Source organism: Periplaneta americana, chromosome 5, assembly GCF_040183065.1.
Source record: "Periplaneta americana isolate PAMFEO1 chromosome 5, P.americana_PAMFEO1_priV1, whole genome shotgun sequence".
In the NCBI taxonomy this organism is placed as follows: domain Eukaryota; kingdom Metazoa; phylum Arthropoda; class Insecta; order Blattodea; family Blattidae; genus Periplaneta; species Periplaneta americana.
The window spans coordinates 18936965-18958266 of record NC_091121.1 but is presented as its reverse complement, the minus strand read 5'-3'; the positions used below and the strand labels follow the sequence as shown (position 1 = coordinate 18958266).

At 36.6% G+C, this 21302-nt stretch overlaps 1 protein-coding gene across 1 annotated transcript in view; it reads left to right on the top strand.

Annotated features, from left to right (window-relative positions):
• Positions 1 to 21302, top strand: part of LOC138699506 (uncharacterized) — a 539758-nt gene that overhangs the window by 484709 nt on the left and 33747 nt on the right. Inside the window, exon 4 of the mRNA XM_069825447.1 lies at positions 7839 to 7972. Within this exon, the coding sequence (XP_069681548.1) occupies positions 7839 to 7972 (134 nt within the window). The remainder of the gene's footprint in view (positions 1 to 7838; positions 7973 to 21302) is intronic.

Genomic DNA, 21302 nt, shown 5'->3' with positions numbered 1-21302 from the left:
CAATACATGAAAAGTCCAATTAACATTATGTTTACACATACACAGTTCGGTAAATAAATACAGCGTTTCTCAAACTTTTTTGAAGTGGGGACCACTTTTGAAAGTCAGTACAGTTCCGCGGACCACCTTACTCTTGTTCCCTTCGAAAGAAATTTAGACCTATAATTTTCGTAGCATATTTTATTACTAGTATACTTACATTTTAAAACTAGCCGTACCCGTGCGCTCCGCTGCACCTGTTAGAAATAAATATAAAGTAATTACATAATTAAAATAGGACGTTTGATCCAGGGAACAACTTTTACAACAGCGCAAGATAATCTGCTTCGCTCATTACCCAATTTTTTTTGCATTGCATTTATTGCATATATATTTTATGTATTTTAACACGATTCAATTGAGCATAGTTAAAATTTGAATTATAAAATAATGGATTGCTAAGCTAACGTACTATTACTGCATACTAAATCAATACACACTCGTTGTTCGTTAATTCTCTGAGACTGAAATGAGTGTACATAAATATTATTTTAAGAAATACAGAAAACGAATGTACAAAATAGCCTATCAAATTTTCTGTGCATAAGAAGCTATTTTAATCTTACCTGTCCTCGATTTACTCAGACGTTACTGTAATAACTTTATAGCATTATGTCCATACAGAGAAACTACACTTTCCAATGGTGAAATAATAATTAATTATACAAATTGGTTAATTTAGCTTCTGATATTACTTCATATAAACACAGAAACATTGTCTGTAGGCTATGTTTAATAGCTTTCGATTGTTGCTGTCCAAGGCCCCTTATAGACGAAGTCATTTGTTTTTTAATTCATTGCACCGTCTTAGATGGCAGTTATTTTAATTTTAAAACTCATTTATCTCATTAAATATTAGTCCTATCAAAATTTTTGAAGGAATGAAACTTATCGGAAATTATTTTTAAAGAAACTTTTGTTATGTAACATTTTTCACAAAAATCAATAATAAGCGAGATATTTCGATTTATTTAATTCAGACCCTCTTATAACCCCCCTTTTAAATAATGTATTTTGAATGCCATATAGCCTAAACTCTAAGTTACAACGAACTTAATTTATATTCCAATTTTCATCGAAATCCGTTCAGCCATTATCGCGTGAAAAGGTAACAAATATACAGACAGACAGACATACAAACAAAAATTTCAAAAAAGCGATTTTCGGTTTCAGGGTGGTTAATTATATATGTTAGGACCAATTATTTTTGGAAAATCGAAAATTACCAGAAAAATTTCGGCTACAGATTTTTTATTAGTATAGATTTAATTAAGGTTCGGTATTTCGGTCGTCTGTTATGAATTCAGGTGGTCACTGGCTGGATTACAGGCGCGGCGCCAGATGTGCAGGAAAAAGATGTCGAGAAACACCACGTATATAGTGCTTTAAATCCCTCTTTTGTTGCTGAGAGTAGAGTGAGAAGTCGATAGCCGGGTAGGGTAATCAATTTCATAAAATGTCTGTACAGGGAGAAAAAGTGAAATTCGATTGCCATGTGTCATTTCCAAACTCTGAAATTTTAAGCTATAGTTTGATACGCAATTCGTTCGAATTTTATTTTTTCTTCTGTCTTTTTTGAAGGACCACAAGGGCAGACCTCGAGGACCACAGGTGGTCCGCGGACCATAGTTTGAATAACGCTGTTTTAAGTAATGGCTTACAAAAAAAAAAAAGAATATACAGGGTGTATCAAAAGGTCAGGTTAATCCTTAAGGAGGCGATTCAGGACCTTATTTGCAACAAAAAATCCTGATAGACTTTTTCAATATTCATCCCCGTTTCCGAGTTACACGAATATCAGGTACCGTATCTATCCCCATTTGATTCCACACCTAATGGACCTGTCTGCTTGAGAGAAGGTAATTGTCTAGAGCAGTTGCTCAAAATGTCCCCCTCTGGCACGAACACACGCTTCAGCACGCCGTCTGACCTCTCGCTGCACATTATCCAATCCGTGCTGGTGTATCTCCATTGCAGCCGTGTTGATCTTTGCAACGAGCTTTTCCCTTGCTTGCTATCTCCGTTTGGTACACTTCTCGACCACTGTTTAGTGTGTAGTTCCGAGTTCTGCAATATTAAAATTATGATAGACACGTACGATACACTTTCATTGAACAATAGTGAAACATTTTGTTGTAAGCTGAGACTAATTTCTGAATCTCTTTTCATATAAAGGGAAAATATATTGCATGTCTCTCATTACTTTTTATCTTATCTTAGACCAGTGATGTCAAAGCAAGCGCATTTTTTTTTACCTTGACGTCGTGCTCGGGCAGCAAGCGCTAAGTATGGAAAGAGGAAGGGTTGTGTATATGAATAAGCAACCTGTTAAATTAAGAAAACAGTGGTGCACAAACTTCAAACGGAACGTGAAATTTTATGTCGTTATTTCTATATGGCTTCTTTCTGTTTAATATTATCTATATTGTCTGTAAAACAAAAGTACTAACACTGATTTCTTAATATTGCACTTGTGTTTTAAATCTTAATAACATAATAGAGAGTTAAAAAGGAATATTCATTTAAATTCCATAGTAGTATAATATTATAGTGTATTAAGTGGATGAAACACATCATTCATAAAGAAACTGATATTCCAAAGAAAGAGATTGAGTATGACATGATAAATTGGAATTTATATTGAAGGTATCTTTAACCTTACAAAAATAATCAATAAACTAATCAAAACAATATTACAGTACAAAGCAAAGTTACCTAGGTACTGTATCTGTTTTAAGTGTAACTAATATTACATAACAAAACTCTTATCGCATTATGCTTTTGATATTTGTGACCAAATTCCTATCATCAGAATATTAAATTATTTTCTCTAAATCTGCTGAAGCTATGCAGCTGACATTTTTACAACACCTGGGCACGTATCTTTTGCTTATGATGTAACAGTAGTTGCTTTGTTAATTCATTTCCTTACAAACAATTTCCATGCGAACATTTTCAAAATTTTCAATACACTATCTTCAGTAATACGTATATACGGTATATTAGATTTACGAAAACATTCTGTAAGACTATTAAATAAATAGGCCTATACCTGAAAATTTCACTTTTCTATACGAAAAGTTGAGAAAATATTTCTTTTGAATAAAAAATCAAACTTGTGAAAAATGACCATTAAAATTGAAACTTACATACTTATAATTCACTTATACTTCTCAGGCAAATCTAAAAATTGACATGGATACAGTTTTAATAAGTTCTCTTCCCTTTATCTATTGAATCAGTGCTGGCCATCCCTGAATATAGCTCGACCACGCGGCATATACCACCTCTTTCGTCTGTCTCTTTCCTTTCCGCTGTAAAGCGCTCAGGCTCTCCTGGGCTCTAAAGCGCGCGCTTGCTCCTGTGGGCATCAATTGACATGCCTGTCATAGACCCACACTATTCATTTGTAACCGAAACAAACTAAAAATAACTTGTAGTTTCATTCCAGAAACTGGGTTACGTATTGTACGTGCCGGTGTATTCCATATATATATATATACATTTGTTTAGTAGGTTATTTTACGACGCTTTATCAACAGCTTAGGTTATTTAGCGTCTGAATGAGGTGAAGGTGATAATGGCAATGAAATGAGTCCAGGGTCCAGCACCGAAAGTTACCCAGCATTTGCTCATATTGGGTTGAGGGAAAAACCCCGGAAAAAATCTCAACCAGATAACTTGTCCCGACCGGGAATCGAACCCGGGCCATCTGGTTTCGCGGTCAGACGTTCTAACCGTTACTCCACAGGTGTGGACTTGTATTCCTTGTGCAGTGCAGAATTTTTCGTAGTGCATTTTGTCATATATTTATAATTTCGTGCACTGAATTATAGAAAAGAGTGCGCGGAACGATAAAATATGTATCCGCAAACAGAATCCAGATCCGCTGAAAGCCTGGGTCAGTAAAACCCACAGTCCATCAAGAAGCTTAGTCGTCAAAGAGTTTAGCGCGGTGTGGGTGAGGTGATACATCAGGATTACGAGCGCGACAAATCGCCTTCATACGTTATTCTGGGCGGCCTGTGCGCGTACATGACACACACTACTTGGGAGCTTTCAGCTATCTGGAGCCTGTATGAATTCAGTTACAAAAACTATACAGGGTGATCATATACAGCAATAAGAACCAATATTTTTAAACGTGTGAAAGACATCTTGAAAGCAAGACCGTTGTCAAGTTTAGTGATATAAATTGGAATCACTGAAATACGAGGGTAGATCACAATAATAATATACGTTACAAGAGCGGTATGTTGACGTTTTCATGTTCGAGGAAAAGATTGAAAAAGCGAAACGTAATTGAGCTTTTTTAATTTCCGAGAACATGAAAACAAACATACCGCTCGTGTATCGTACATTATTTTGTGCCAAGATCGTTTATTACATACCTAAAAGACGAAATTCTAATTACTTGCAATGAAATCTCCATCTTGGTTTCTGTTTAATGACGGCAACTTCGGAAAGCCAAAATATCTTTCTTCAACATTGTTTCTATAAAAATGTTTTCTGTCTTTACTATACTCCAGCAGGCCGTGATATGTCTTTTCCCCCCCCCCCAGTCTATTAATGCGAACTTAAAACAAACGGTAAGGTTATGTAATGATTTATTTTTCATTTTAATATTTTAACAATATTATTTATACAGGGACATCATTTTATTTTTACTTCAATTTTTATTGTACCTGAGTTTTTTAATGTACTTCACTCCCACCCCTTCTACTAAGGAAGTTCCAACTCCACACAGAACCAAGACCGCAGATAGTAAGCAGTACTGAGTTACTGAGTATAGTACGTTCCAGAAATATGTTCGCGTTTTCCAGTGACGAAAGAGATTTCAATATTGAATCATATTTTCGCACAGGTACTGTCCGTTTGCCTACGTCGCATCCCGATTTCCCCCACCTGCTTCTGCTCGCCCCTCTGTAAAAGCTGGGCTGTCTTAGCTCTTTTGTGAAAACATTAATTTCTCTTAGGAATTGGACATTTACGTAATATTATACAGCTGTTTAATTTAACTTAAATAAAAGGGCCTCGTTAAGTAATTAACTGTCACGTGATTTCCTCCCTTTCTACAATCCTGCGGCATAACCACTCGGACGGACAGTAGAAAGCATGTCTGAGTAATTTTATATTTTCCGGTCGGGCAGAAGTGAAGATTGAATTCACAGTACGTAGAGTAGGTACATCATTATTTCAACATGAGTTAGGCCTACTAGTACGAAGGACGAAACTGGCAATTGGAATTAGATGCAATAGTCTATAGTGCGATAATATGCACAAAAGAACTGAAGCCTGTATCGAAATGAACGGCCACCATTTTCAAAATTGTGTTTAAATATACATATTATGATTATTTTTCAATTTAACTTCATTCTCTATTTTGTACGCTAATGTGCTGTAGACAATATACACTGCATAATGAATACGTTCGCATGGATAACTCACTTCGTGAGTAAAAACACTTATTCTTAATACAGTACTGTACTTTGATTAAAGAAAAACCTAATGAAAATTATGAAACTCAAAATCGCGATATTTCCTAGTTTACGTAAATGGATGAACTACTTTTCTTCCTTCCTATACCTAGTAGAGTGATTTGTGTTTTACGCCAGTATCATCGAACTCCAGTCTTGGTGGGGGGAGCAAGCGGTGTTTCCGGTTCTCTAAAGGTATAGACAGGTTAATATTAAGTATGTTAGTAAAAATAAAATGATGTCCCTGTATAACATATTGCAGTAATAACATCGGCATCTGGAATCTTGTTGATTTTTTCACGGCTTCCTTAATGTTACTTGTATCAGGAATGCAATAAGTTTCGTGGAGTAGTAGACTTTACTTAATTTTTGCAAATATTTAAAAACAATAATTAACATTGCAATTTAGGTGAAATTGCAGTGGTAAGTTTCCAATTTATAATTATTACTATGTTAAACGTCTCTAAAAATATGTTAAAAGCCTAAAGCAGTAAAATGAATGTCGCGCTTAAGCGGTAAGAAGAGGGAAATTGTTATGTGTGTTAGGTTGGGAATACTGAATGTGGTATTTCACACTTACCGCGTATTGGTTCTGTGCGGAAAACAAGCAAATACGCACTATCTCGCACAAAACATTTTGAACGCAGTGGTGTAGTTTAATGAATAATAATAATTTATTTCTGGAAAGGTATCACAGACACAGCGACACAGTTACAATTCTACAGGGGCATCGTTTTATTTTTACTTCAATTTTTATTGTACCTGAATTTTTTAATGTAATTCATTCCCACCCCTTCTACTAATGAAGTTCAACCGTCCTCCACACAGAACCAAGACCGCATATACAGTTTTAGTAGCCTTACGGTCATAGTAAACAGTACGTTCCAAAAATATGTTCGCGTTTTCCAGTGACGAAAGAGCTTTCAATATTGCGTCATTTTCCATTTGCCTACGTCGCATCCTGGTTTCCCCCACCTGCTTCTATTCGCCTCTCTGTAAATGCTAGTGGCTGGGCTATCTTAGCTCTTTTCTGGGAACATTAATTTCTGTTAGGAATTGGACGTCTACGTAATATTATACGCATACAATTGTTTAAAATAACTTAAATAAAAGGGCCTCGTTAAGTAATTAACTGTCACGTGATTTCCTCCCTTTCTACGACGCTGGGACGTAACTACTTATACGGACAGTAGATAGCATGTCTGAGTAATTTTATCTTTTCGGATCGGGCAGAAGTGAGGATTGAATTTACAGTACGTAAGGTCTCTTTTATAGAGTAGGTACAGAATTATTTCAACATGAGTTACTGATAGGAAGTACGAACCTGGTAATTGGAATTACGTACAATAGTCTATAGTGCGATAATATGCACATTAGAACTGAAGCCTGTATCGAAATGAACGGTCACCATTTCCAAAAAATATGTTTAAATATCTATATTATGATTAAACTTCCATTCTCTATATTGTAGGCTAATGTGTTGTAGACAGTATAATAGACACTGCATAATGAATACGTCCGCATGGAAAGCTCGGTTCGTGAGTAAAAAACACTCATTGTTAATACTGTACCGTATTTTGATTAAACAAAGACTTAATGAAAATTATCAAACTCAAAATTGCGATATTTCCTAGTTTACGTAAATGGATGAACTACTTTTCTTCCCTCCTATACTTAGTAAAGTGATTTGTTTGTATATTACGCCAGTATCATCGAACTCTAATCGTGGAAGGGGGTAGCAAACGGCGTTGATCCAGAGGTATAGGCAAGTTAATATTAAAAATGTTAGTAAAAATAAAATGATGTCCCTGTGTATAGTTGTGGCATTATTACAGCATGAAATCAGGTCGTCCATTAACAATATGCAGAAGACAAAAGTTCTAGCGATAAAGTTATGTTGAAGCAGCCAAACCGACCATTGGACCATTTCGGAAGTTAACGAACTTAAGAACGGAAAATCCCAGACTCTATCCCTGATGGGGTAATAATTTTTCCTGTTGATATAATGCTTCTAAGTTCCTGGAGGTCACTCACTCCCTTACGGATATGACTAACAGTGTTACTTTTTTGGTAGAGGTAAAGGCGGCAGAAACGTAGAACTGATTTCTTACTGCTATTAATGCTGATTATCTGTAAAAGTGGAAGTTATCCTGTAGATCATGACCTCCAATAGAGATACTAGTATGAATACGATCGTCTAATGGGGAAAAAATAATGTACATTCATGTTATAAATTCGCGAATAAAAAATTATCCATTCCATCATTTATTCTTAGAAATGGCTGTATGAAAATAATATCAGGTATTTATCTGGTTGTTACAGCTTTCCCATCAGAAGACCCGATGATTGAAGGCATATTGTCAACGTATATGATCGGAGATTACGTCACCGCGAATTGCACGTCTGGAAAGTCCAACCCTCCAGCTGTTCTCACCTGGCAAATCAACGGCGTACAGGTAAGCTATTAAGAATTCTTGCCATTTCATGTAGTGTAGCTGAAAAATTTAAGAGTTGTAAACTTGCATGTATGCAGGCGATACAAGACACACTATTAAAACTAGATCTGTTTTAAATGTGGAACGGTTTTCTGCGTACAGCATTGGAGAATAATTGTAACAAAAATTACAGAATTTCCAGCTGAAAGAAATGGATCACGAACCTACACCCCCACATAAATTTTGGCATTGCAATTAATGCCTTCAGATAATCGGAGTATCGACTTTCGTTGCGCCGCCTTTGTACTTCAGGGCGTGTTTACTCCACAGTTGCCAACATATCGCCCTACAATCTCGCAAACTTTTCAACAAAATGTAGCTAAATCTCTCCAAAGTTTATTAAAAAAATCCCCAGAAATGTCGCTAAAAATTAATAATAAATATCACTAAATAAAAATAAGTGAAACACACATATGCGGAGAAAAATATAATTTCCTCGTCGTCACCCTCTTCTGCGGAGTCTGGTTGTATTGTTGACGGCTGTGATGTTGAGGTGGAAGGTGTAGGAACAGCTGATTGTGAATACACTGCACTTGAACCAATCACTGACACTACACTTTCTGGCAAATTGTAAGTGTGGAAATTTTCACCCAAGCGTTTGACCACAATTTTTTTTGTGAAATCCAACACTTTTTAAATCTTATTATATATATTAAAATATATTAAAATCAGCAAAAACTACAGTCTCATTTGCTTCACACGAACTATCGGCACAAAATTCCAAAACTCAATTCCCTCGGGTCGGTTCGGAGTGGAAAATCTCCGCGTTGCGAGGAGGAACCAAGATTACATCAGCTGCAACTCGCGACTCGTCACGTGTGAATCGAAGTTGCCACCGTTTATCGGTGTTGGAGTAGTAGCATTGAGAGACAGACCTAACCCGTGAGAATCATCGAATCAGCTCTTTCATCCCTGATCACTGATCACAAATATATGAGATCAGGGCTTTCACGTATGTATCATTAGACGACTCAGTCATGCATCCATGCCTCTTCTAAAACTAAAAAGTGCATGACTTCAGTTGAATGTTTTAACTTAAAAGAAAGAAAAAATTGGAAGAATATAAAAATCAGCAGAAAAGTCGCTAATCATATTTTACAAAATTTGTCGCCGTGACTGATTCAAAATTCTCTAGATTTAGCGACTTATCGCTAAATATGGCAACACTGGTTTATTCCATTGTCACTTGCACAGCGCACTCCCCCATTTGGTCTGGCCAGACTTTTAACATCTTCGACTATTCTGCTCTCCTGCTGTTGAGTTGTACTGCACTTTCGATGTCCGCCCTCGTTTGGTGGCTATTAGGTGACGTCCATTTTCAGCTTCCACTTCAGAATTCTCTAATGTTCCATGAACTAGAACGGAGAAAATCGGAATAAGACAAGTCACCATCAAGCTTGGAGCTCGCGTACATGTTTCCTCTCACCATCAAATTCTCCCCAGTGGTGTGTGAAACTTTAAAAGTTTAATTTATTTTCTCTATTTCATACTGTCCGCTTATTAACATTGTACAGGGACATCATTTTATTTTTACTTCAATTTTTATTGTACCTGAGTTTTTGAATGTACTTCACTCCCACCCCTTCTACTAATGAAGTTCCAACTGTCCTCCACACAGAACCAAGTCCGCATATAAGTTAGTAAGCAGTACTGAGTTAGTGAGTATAGTACGTTCCAGAAATATGTTCGTGTTTTCCAGTGACGGAAGAGCTTTCAATATTCAATCATATTTTCGCACAGGTACTGTCCGTTTGCCTACGTCGCATCCCGATTTCCCCCACCTGCTTCTGCTCGCCCCTCTGTAAAAGCTGGGCTGTCTTAGCTCTTTTCTGAAAACATTAATTTCTCTTAGGAATTGGACGTTTACGTAATATTATACAGCTGTTTAATTTAACTTAAATAAAAGGGCCTCGTTAAGTAATTAACTGTCACGTGATTTCCTCCCTTTCTACAATCCTGCGGCATAACCACTTGGACGGACAGTAGATAGCATGTCTGAGTAATTTTATATTTTCGGGTCGGGCAGCAGTGAAGATTGAATTAACAGTACGTAGAGTAGGTACATCATTATTTCAACATGAGTTAGGCCTACTAGTACGAAGGACGAAACTGGCAATTGGAATTAGATGCAATAGTCTATAGTGCGATAATATGCACAAAAGAACTGAAGCCTGTGTCGAAATGAACGGCCACCATTTTCAAAATTGTGTTTAAATATTCATATTATGATTATTTTTCAATTTAACTTCTTTCTCTATATTGTACGCTAATGTGCTGTAGACAATATAATATACACGCATAATGAATACGTTCGCATGGATAACTCACTTCGTGAGTAAAAACACTTATTCTTAACACAGTACTGTACTTTGATTAAAGAAAAACCTAATGAAAATTATCAAACTCAAAATCGCGATATTTCCTAGTTTACGTAAATGGATGAACTACTTTTCTTCCTTCCTATACCTAGTAGAGTGATTTGTGTTTTACGCCAGTATCATCGAACTCCAGTCTTGGAGGGGGAAGCGAGCGGTGTTTCCGGTTCTCTAAAGGTAAAGACAGGTTAATATTAAAAATGTTAGTAAAAATAAAATGATGTCCCTGTATATCGTAACAGTTTATACAAATTAAATAAAACTGTTTAAATCAACCAAACATTTAATTTTCATTTGGAACCTTAATTTTGTTGACTTCTTCGAGTACTGGATCCTTATTTATGAATAAAAATCCATCTCCCTTACCATGCGTGTTTACATTATGTGCTATGAAAACTCGTGACGTGGTTTTGTTATGTGTGATAGTTAGAGACGGGATTTTCATACATTATCTAATCTTAAAATATGCATGCATCCATGCACTATCAAATGGCCAAATATGCACAATGAAAAAAAAAAAAAAACACTGAAAATATTCACTAACAAAATTGAAACTTACATTTTATTTTCGAATGGCACAATGTACTACTAACAGTCTTTCCAAATTTCTAAGATATTCTTTCCCTTTGATCCACTCTGCCACAAGATCTCTTCTCGAACATTTAATCGGGGGCATTACAACACTTCACAGATCACCACAGTACACAAATACAGTAGGTAATTCACAAAACACCTGTACATGCAGCCTACTATAGACCTTCTATCTATCTGCCTGTCCAAATTAAAGGCATGTTAGGGGTAGCATATTAGTGCTATTGTCAACAAACTACAAAGTATGGGAGGGAGCAGAAGAGGCATCCTTCTAATAATAATTTTAGCCTCAGGGTAAGGCTTATATTGAACAGGAGTTTGGAATTCCAGTGTGACAATACAATGAGTGGTAGGGTTCAAAGTCCTCAGATAGAAACCCTGCAAACCGTTAGCATTTCACTTATATTTTTTCAGTATATATACTCATATATTGTAAGCTCAGAAATACCAAACTCTACAAGGCAACATTTTTATAAAATGCAGTATCATGCGATTTAATATAAAATATGCAATGAAACTGTAAAAATGGACTTAATATGCAACATAAACCTCAAACTATGCGTTATTAAATTTAAAATCTAAAAAAACATGCATTAAGCATGAATTTACCACTAAAAAAACCAAAAGCTGCAAATATACATGGAAAAAGTATACATATTTCGAATCACTAAGCCATGAAACTGATATTTACAAAGTTTGAGAACTGTAGCAAGGTCATATAAAAACATACATTTGCATGGCAATCCTGTCTCTAGTGATAGTGCTGTCATATTATCGATAATTCGATAAATCTAGGGAATTTTCAGCAAGTCCCAGAGACAAATTTTATCAAATACGATTAGCGACTGTCTTTACAGTGAACAATTGCTTGAATATCGTTAAAGATGCTATAATTCACATAGCTAAAGAAATTGGTACAGTGCATCGGAAAAAGGTCAGATAGAAAACCAGTGGTATACTGCCCCTGAAAGTTGGTAGTAGGCCTGTAATTTCATGTCGCTTATCAAAATATTGCAAAAGTCTTAGATTTGAAACTTTCACAATGAACTGACCGAAGAAATTAACAATTGCACTAATATTATTATTGTTAAATTGTTGTTATCATTGTTATTATTATTATTATTACTATTATTATTATTATTATTATTATTATTATTACTATTACTATTATTATTATTATTACTCCCTCGAATGTTAGGGCAAAAATTGTCACGTTTATAATTTATCCGAAAGTTTGTCAAATATTGTAACAAGTGCAGTTTAATCACAATAAATAAATGAGTGATTTATTGAAAAAAACAGTCGTGTTGTCAGAGATACATAGACAAAATCAAAAGAAAAGCAAAGTAACTAAAATACTACATCAACACTAGTTTCTATAAATTCATTTACATCATAAAATGGTTTTTGATTAGCCAGTCGCGAATAACACGTTTAAGTCTATTAAAATTAACAATATATGCACTATAAGAAAGTTTATTAAACATAGACAGAGCAATAAATTGATGTAAACCAGCGTTGTCAGACAGAGCCTAAACGGAGCGGAGCGCTCCACTATGCCTCGTTGCGTGCTCCGGTGCTTCCACAGACATAACCAAGTTCACGTTCTGGCTGGACGTCTCTAGCACCACAACCGGTTTTGGAGCTTACAACTCTGACACTACTGATGTAAACCATAGTTTAGACTTAGCTAATCTAATCCTAGGGGTCACAAGGTGGTAATTAAATTATGTCTTGTACCATAATGATGAATCTCACTATATGAATAATAACTGTTTAAATTTGACTTAATTTTAGTAGTAGTAGTAATAATAATAATAATAATAATAATAATAATAATAATATTAATATTAATAATAATTTTATGTGAATAATAACTGTTTAAATTTGATTTAATTTTAATCGAACAATGGAAAATATATAAATTAACAACAGTTAAATTGCAGTGACCATCAAAATCAGAATCAGTCAAAATTCGTATTGCCTTTTTCTGCAAAAGAAGAACTTGATCAATTTTTTGACAATTACCCCTCAAATGAATACCACAAGTAATTATACTATTGAAAAAGGCAAAATACATATGAGGTTTTAAGAAATTCTTAAGGTACAAGATTACTCTTGACAATCTAATACACAGGTCGTTAATATGACCTTACCAAGTTAGCTTAGAATCAGTGAGTGAGTGAGTGAGTGGAGAAATGAACGAATAAATAAATAAATAAAGAAAGAAAGAAATAAATAAATAAATAAATAAATAAATGCATAGATAAATAAATAAATCAGTCTCAATCAATCAATCTCAGTGAATCAATCAATCAAATGGGGACGGTGTCATAATGAGTTAATTGAACGACAGGTATAATATTTGCAAATTCATGTCTCCATGTTCAATGTAAACCACAGCATTTGTTTAGTCAGGTACCCAGCTGTGATGCCCTTAGCCCTATACGTTTAGCTTAATTATTTCCCATGTATTGTAATTAACTTTTTGTAGGCTATACAAATTTTACAGTTTTCATATGGCCACATTTGAAAGCAATCATGCGCAGACCCTCTAGGTAAAAATATAGTAATTATTAAAGGGTTTAATCTAGTACTTATAGTTTTTAATTAAATTTCTGTTCCTATTGTAAGCAAATTCAAAAGCCAGAGGGTTCTCACCTCGGAAGAGAACGACATTGATTATAGGACAGTGTTCCTACTGACCAAAAATAAAATATACCAGATCTCACAGAAAATTATACCAAACTGTACTGTTTTTGTTTGTTTGATGTACTAAATCTGCCAGTTTCTTATAAAATCTGGAAAAAGGCATTAATAGATAGCATAAATCTAACAGAAAATTTGTTGTTGTCCCTTTACTATATTTACTGCAATGTGAGTTTTATTTTTTAACATAAAGCCTACAGGAAAACCTCTTTAATCCGGACTAATTGGGGATAAGTTGTCTGAATTAACGAATGTCCGGAATAACTGAAATGTCCTGAAAAGACGTAGAAAATGAATTAAAACTCCGTTTACAGCAAAAAAAAACACGTCTTAAAAAGAGCATACCCGTAATATATGTACATAACATTTAAAGTAGTAGGCCTACAATAACGCCATTAATCCGTCCGGTTGTCTTTGAAGCAGTTTAGAAATTATTATAATCTTACTTGATAGCGTTACAGGCGCTATGCGAGCAGTCTATACTGTTTTCGCTGTAAGAAAAATCCTATTGTAAACATAAGCACGTGGCTGTCATACCCGTGATTGGCTCCCAGTCCAAACACCCACATTACGCAGGAAAATATAGTTCGCATTTGGAAACCATAATCTTGTATTATTTGAAAATAAAAAATTGAATTCTAGTTGTTAAATATGATTAAACATTATAATTTCATTCATATGTAAAACGCTATGTAAAAGAAAAGCTACTTTTATATTTTGTCATGTCAGAATATTGTACGAAATGGAAATATAAAATTTGGAGATTCATCCTTCGAAGAGGTGGAAAAATTCAAATATCTTGGAGCAACAGTAACAAATATAAATGACACTCGGGAGGAAATTAAACGCAGAATAAATATGGGAAATGCGTGTTATTATTCGGTAGAGAAGCTCTTATCATCCAGTCTGCTGTCCAAAAATCTGAAAGTTAGAATTTATAAAACAGTTATATTACCGGTTCTTCTGTATGGTTGTGAAACTTGGACTCTCACTCTGAGAGAGGAACATAGGTTAAGGGTGTTTGAGAATAAGGCGCTTAGGAAAATATTTGGGGCTAAGCGGAATGAAGTTACAGGAGAATGGAGAAAGTTACACAACACAGAACTGCACGCATTGTATTCTTCACCTGACATAATTAGGAACTTAAAATCCAGACGTTTGAGATGGGCAGGTAATGTAGCACGTATGGGCGAATCCAGAAATGCATATAGAGTGTTAGTTGGGAGACCGGAAGGAAAAAGACCTTTAGGGAGGCCGAGACGGAGATGGGAGGATAATATTAAAATGGATTTGAGGGAGGTGGGGTATGATGATAGAGACTGGATTAATCTTGCACAGGATAGGGATCGCTGGCGGGCTTATGTGAGGGCGGCAATGAACCTTCGGGATCCTTAAAAGCCATTTGTAAGTAAGTAAGTACTACGAACGCGGATGAATACCAACAGAAATACCGAGGTAGTCTGTTCTTGTAACGAGCTGGCGTCACTTGAGCTCGTCGTTCACGTTAGCTCGTGGTACTGAAGTATGGCTTCTGCATCCGCGGTGTGTGTGGTTATTAATCGTAAGAGTGGAAACCCTCTCAAAAGCGGAGAAAAACAAATAGTCTTAAATGTATATATAAGAAGTTGAGTTGAATCCAACGTTATCTATTCAGAGCAAGTCAATCAGACCGCATGTTCCAGCTGCAAGGGATAACTGACGCTGTTGTGGACCGTCTCGTCATAAATCCTGCCGACGATAGTTCTGACGATTCCGATTGGAAGGAATAACTCCTTTGTCCGGCAGTGATTGACCTTACGCCTAAGTTTAAAATAATTAAATTATAGTAATTATAAAGTAAATGTTTCCTAAGCAAACGAATGCATAGTAGTGAGGTTAGGTCTACTTGACGAGTAACGGGAAATGTTTAACATGAAACAGAATGTACAACGGTAGGCGGGGACACGTACTGAGAATCTATGGCGCCAAACAGCGGCCAATGAAGCCTCACTTCAGTCACGTGCTATTGTTTACATTAAGATTTTTCTTACAGCGAAAAGATTAGTGGGGCTGCCACTTTCTGGTCTCTAGACATGTTGGAACAAGTAACACAATTCAAATACTTACGATGTAATATCAGCTATAAATATGAAAATGATATCCAAATGAAAATACATTCATTCTAGAGAATATGTGATACAATTAATAGAACACTTGAAAAAAAACACGAAGAGATACAAAAATAAAATTTTATAAAGTTATGGCCGCTCTTGTTCTTCTGTATGGCTCTGAAACTCGGGTTCCTACTCAGAAAGATTTTAGCAAAATTCATGCTGCTGAAATGTAATTTTTACGTCAAGTAAAAGGTTGCACAAGAATGGACAAACTATATAATGAAGATATCGGAAAAGAATTGATTATCTGTTCTATGAATGATAAAATTTTGGACTACAGATATAAATGGACGAAAATAGGATCCCGAAAATGACAATGAGCTACAACCTACGTGGAAGAAGAGATCAGGGTCGACCTCGCAAGAGATGGAGTGATCTTAGAAGCCGGAACGGGCAATGGAAATGCCTATACCGTAAAGTTAAGATGATTATGATGATGAATTAATGATGATGTGATGATGGAAATGTTATGTTTTATTTAATGACGCTCGCAACTGCAGAGGTTATATCAGTGTCGCCGGATGTGCCGGAATTTTGTCCCGCAGGAGTTCTCTACTGACATGAGCCTGTCACATTTAAGCACACTTAAATGCCATCGACCTGGCCCGGGATCGAACCCGCAATCTTGGGCATAGAAGGCCAGCGCTATACCAACTTGCCAACCAGGTCGATTGTGTGATGATGATGGTGATGATGATGATGATGATGATGATGATGATGATGATGATGATGATGATGATGATGATGATGAAGCTTGTTGCAGGAATTGGTGTAAAATACGGAGTTATGTGGCCAAACCGATTGTTGAATTCCAGCCAAATATAAAACATCATATTCCCCAATTTTAGGCAAGCTATTTTGTTAGTTGGACCCGCGCCGTGGCGTCGCGGTCTAAGGCATCCTGCCTAGGACTCGCGTTACGGAAGGCGCGCTGGTTCGAGTCCTCATGGGGGAAGAAATTTTCTCATGAAATTTCGGCCAGTGTATGGGACCGGTGCCCACCCAGCATCGTGATGCACTTGGGGAGCTACGATAGGTAGCGAAATCCGGTTACGCAAACTAGCTATAACGGCTGGGGGGCTCATCGTGCTAACCACACGATACCTCCATTCTGGTTGGATGATCGTCCACCTCTGCTTCGGCATGTGGCCGTGAGGCCAGCAGCCGGCTGGTAGGTCTTGGCCCTTCATGGGCTGTAGCGCCACGGATTATTATTTTGTTAGTTGTCCGGATTATGCGAAGTCCGCATTGTCAGGTCTGCATTAACGAGGTTTTACTGTACCGACTGTTGTCCCATGGTCACTTCGATTAATTATATCACCACATGAACAATATAAACCTATTTTCTGGATAACAACAGAGGAGAGCATTGAAGGAATGGTAAAATTTAATTTTAAAAGCAATTTATAGTTCCAGGCGCTATTATTATTTCCGACGTGACTCCTACCCTTTGCTTACGTCTTAGGAAGTAAAGGCTCTATAAAGTCTAGGTAGGTATAGTCCCGTCGCTCTTATTTCCGGCAGCCAATCACGTTGCAGGTCGGCTACATTTAAACGTGTGCGTCTTGTGATTCGCTGATGAAGATAAAGAAGGCTCGATAAATACTTAATATAATCGCCCGCCATTTTGGCTTTTTCGTTGGCGTTCGCAGAAAGCACATGAGGACGTTATTTACTGCTCAATTATTTGCTGAATTACAGTGCGTTTGATTTATTATCATAGGAGCTCTGACATGATAATGTTTAACGGTGTGGCAAATAGATCCCTCGTCCGGTAGCTCGGCAACGAAAGAACAAAAATGGCGAACGATACTACCTACCTAGACTTTATAGAGCCTTCACTTTCTAAGACGTAAGCAAAGAGGAGGAATCACTCCGGGAATAACAGCGTCGCGACTTATAGTATCGTTCGGCATTTTTGTTCTTTCGTTGCCGAGCTACCAGACGAGGAATCTATTTGCCGCAATTGTAAACATTATCATACCGTAGCTCCTATCATAATAAATCAAACGCACTGTAATTGAGCAAATAATTGAGCGGCAAATAACGTCTTCTTGTGCTTTCTGCTAACGTAAGAACCAAAATGGCGGGCGATTATATTGAGTATTTATCGAGCCTTAGGAAGTGCATAACGTTATCAGCAGCGAATGACAAGACGCACACGTTTGAATGTAGACGACCTTAAACGTGATTGGCTGCCGGAAATAAGAGCGACGTGATTTAATTCCAAGCTGGCTAAATATCATTGTTGATTGTTGATATCATGCTATTTCTACCAGTAAGTTAATTGAGCATTGAAAACTCATAAAATATAATTATAGATTTTACCAAATTATATCAATATGTACCAAAAAATTAACCTTAGCGTACACACCATTTAAAATTGTACCAAATCTGTACAATTGTACCAAATGTGGCAATACTGTAATCTAGCGTACGACTGTGAAGTCCAATGAAAGTCGAAAATTGTGAATAACGATTGTTAAGAAAAGTGGAGGGAAAGAAACAACCATCTGTTTCCACATCTTGCGTTTCAGTATGTGATAGCATTTTACTTCACAAATAAACAGCATTAGGGATCCGATTTTTATGTAATTACATATTATATTCCTTTCAACCTAACCTATATAAATAACAAATCTTTGCGAATCTTGTAATTACCATTAATATATTAAAATTTGATACTACATATTTTTACATATTTATCCCACATTATATATTATGGCTTGATATTACATACATCTACATATTTAGGGGTTTTATTCATTTTTACTTCTCTAAAAGGAAAAAAAAAAAAAAAAAAAAAAAAAACTTCTTCTTTACAATTTGAAATACACAGATTTAAAAAGCCTTTTTACTTACCCCAGAAAGGATATACTGGGTGTTCATTTCAAAGTGTGTCATGACGTCACTGTTGGTGAGTCAGCGATTTGAAGCGAGTTTCAGCTTTTATGTCAGAGAAGTTGCCTATTAATCAAGGCGTTCAATCTGAACTTGAGAACGTGTGCGGTATAACTTGAACGTCGTAGCAACAGATGGCGGTCTGTGTGCTACCATAACCTCTTTCTAACTGTGTTTTGCGCGGGCAAGTCGTCGCAGGGTATTTGTTATCATCGGTTGCGTACGGCAACATTCCACAATACAAATCAAATGCTCCGTGTCCATGTTAACCGTCGAAGTTAATGTCAACAAATACGTAAGTAATCATCTTAACCCTCTCCCCATATCCCGACAGTAAGAAAAAAACTCACCTCAGTACATATTTTGAAACAGTTCACACTCCTGCCACTATCCGGTGTTACCGTACGTATCGGTAAGTACTCTTCAGAATGAACGCCGTACTTGCTAGGCAACTTCTCTGGCATATAGGTAATACGCCTCTGCGGAAGTGTAGGAAAATTGAATTCTCTAGGCTCATCGGCCAGATGGCGGCATACAGTGAGCCATGACACATTTTGAACTGAACACCCAGTATTTCGGGACGAAACATAACGTCCTTAGTTCCAGATAGTAATAGAGGCACTCACCCCATACCGCCCAGTGTAAATATGAGTGAACAAAAGACAATATTTCTCATACAATTATCTTGTATTGCAAAAGTAGCGTTGCCTTCATGCGGTGGTGTGGGACGAGGACGACATGATTTGTCTCGAACTATAATTGTTCTGCAAACGTCTTGACAAACCGTTTCCATGCAATTTGCAACTTTACCCACCCTCTTCCTAATCCTTCCAGGGAAAACCCGTGTCAAGCCTAGCATGAGCCGCAATAAAGTAGCCGACTTCTGAAAAGAACCTGAAGTAAAGGAACGAACTGGAAATATGTTGAAAGATTAAAATAAATAGCTTTTCAGGTTATTGCTTGACCTCTTTTCTTTAAATTTAGTGGACCTATATGGAAATGGGATTTTCCGAGCAATTAGAAAGTATGGTTCTCTGCTGGAAAAATCCTACCCTTCTGAATGAGACAGGAATGTCACTTTTCAAACAACAGTTTGTAAATGCCTATAGTTTGAGGTTTTGGTAGATACTTTGTTTCTTACAGGGAGTAGCTAAAATGCATGCTTTCACTACGGATGGAAAAACAGTAATGTGTCAAGTGTGCGGTAAAAAAGTCGGGTGCTTTATGAAATCACAACTGGAGAGTCTTACCTATCCTATACCTGCCAGATGTTGATATTAAATATTTTCATGATTTTACATATTTTGGTACATATTCAGCTTATTTTTCTTACATAAATATGTACATATTTCACAACTTGATATTACATAAAAATCCGGTCTCTTGACATCATCATAGAGAAGAAAGACTAGGTTGTAGAAATAACATTTTTTATAGGACATGACTATTGTTTAATATTTGTTAATTTGTTATTTGTGATTTTGTTTGCTGACATTTCTTGTGATATTATTGATGAAATGTACGGGAGATATAACGACTTTTAATAAAACGTTAAAGATGTCGCAGATTACCTGTAGGTAACACTGACGTGAGATGTGGGTGATAACACTGACCTCAAGTTGGCATCCAAACATCCATACACAAAGTGAGATTGAAAACCACGACTGTGTTTCTCCTGCTACGTCACAGTTGAATCCTCTCTTTTGCATTCACAGGACGGAGACTTGAGTTTATCGTCACTTCTGTGTGGCAGAGATTCAGTGCAGGCTTCTGTGTGCAAGCAAAGTGTCTTGTTGAGGAAGGTGTAGGGATAAGGAAGGAAGGCCTGTGTAAGACGAAGCGGTAATTAAATAGAAAGGACGGAGGGACATTGTAAACAGATCCATGTTAAACTGACACGTGAGTCAGTCACTGCTTAGTCTCTTAGCTTCTCACCAAAGAAACTGGCCTTCGTTTCCCATTAGATTATTCGGGCGATTGTAATCTGCACTGAAAACGGTAAACTGCACTGCAAAGAAATAGAAAGCATGTTTTTCTTTCCTAATGAAGTGCTTACTACCAAATTTTTCTACTATAGTCGCGACGCTGTTATTCCCGGCGTAACTCCTCCTCTTTGCTTACGTCTTAGGAAGTCAAGGCTCTATAAAGTCTAGGTACGTAGTATCGTTCGCCATTTTTGTTCTTTCGTTGCCGAGCTACTATACGAGGAATCTATGTGCCACACCGTTAAACATTATCATGTCGTAGTTCCTATGATAATAAATCAAACGCACTGTAATTCAGCAAATAATTGAGCGGCAAATAAAGTCTTCGTGTGCTTTCTGCGAACGCCAACGAAAGAGGCAAAATGGCGGGCCTTGAGAAATGAATAACGTCTTCCTCAGCGAATCACAAGACGCACACGTTTAAATGTAGCCGACCTGCGATTGGCTGCCGGAAATTAGAGCGACGGTACTATAGGTAGCTCAGTTTCAGTGCTCTCAAGTTGCCAATTATATCTTAAGAAAGTCATTTTGTTCATTTTGTTTAGTTTTTATTCAAATGGGATAAAGTGCTCCTAGA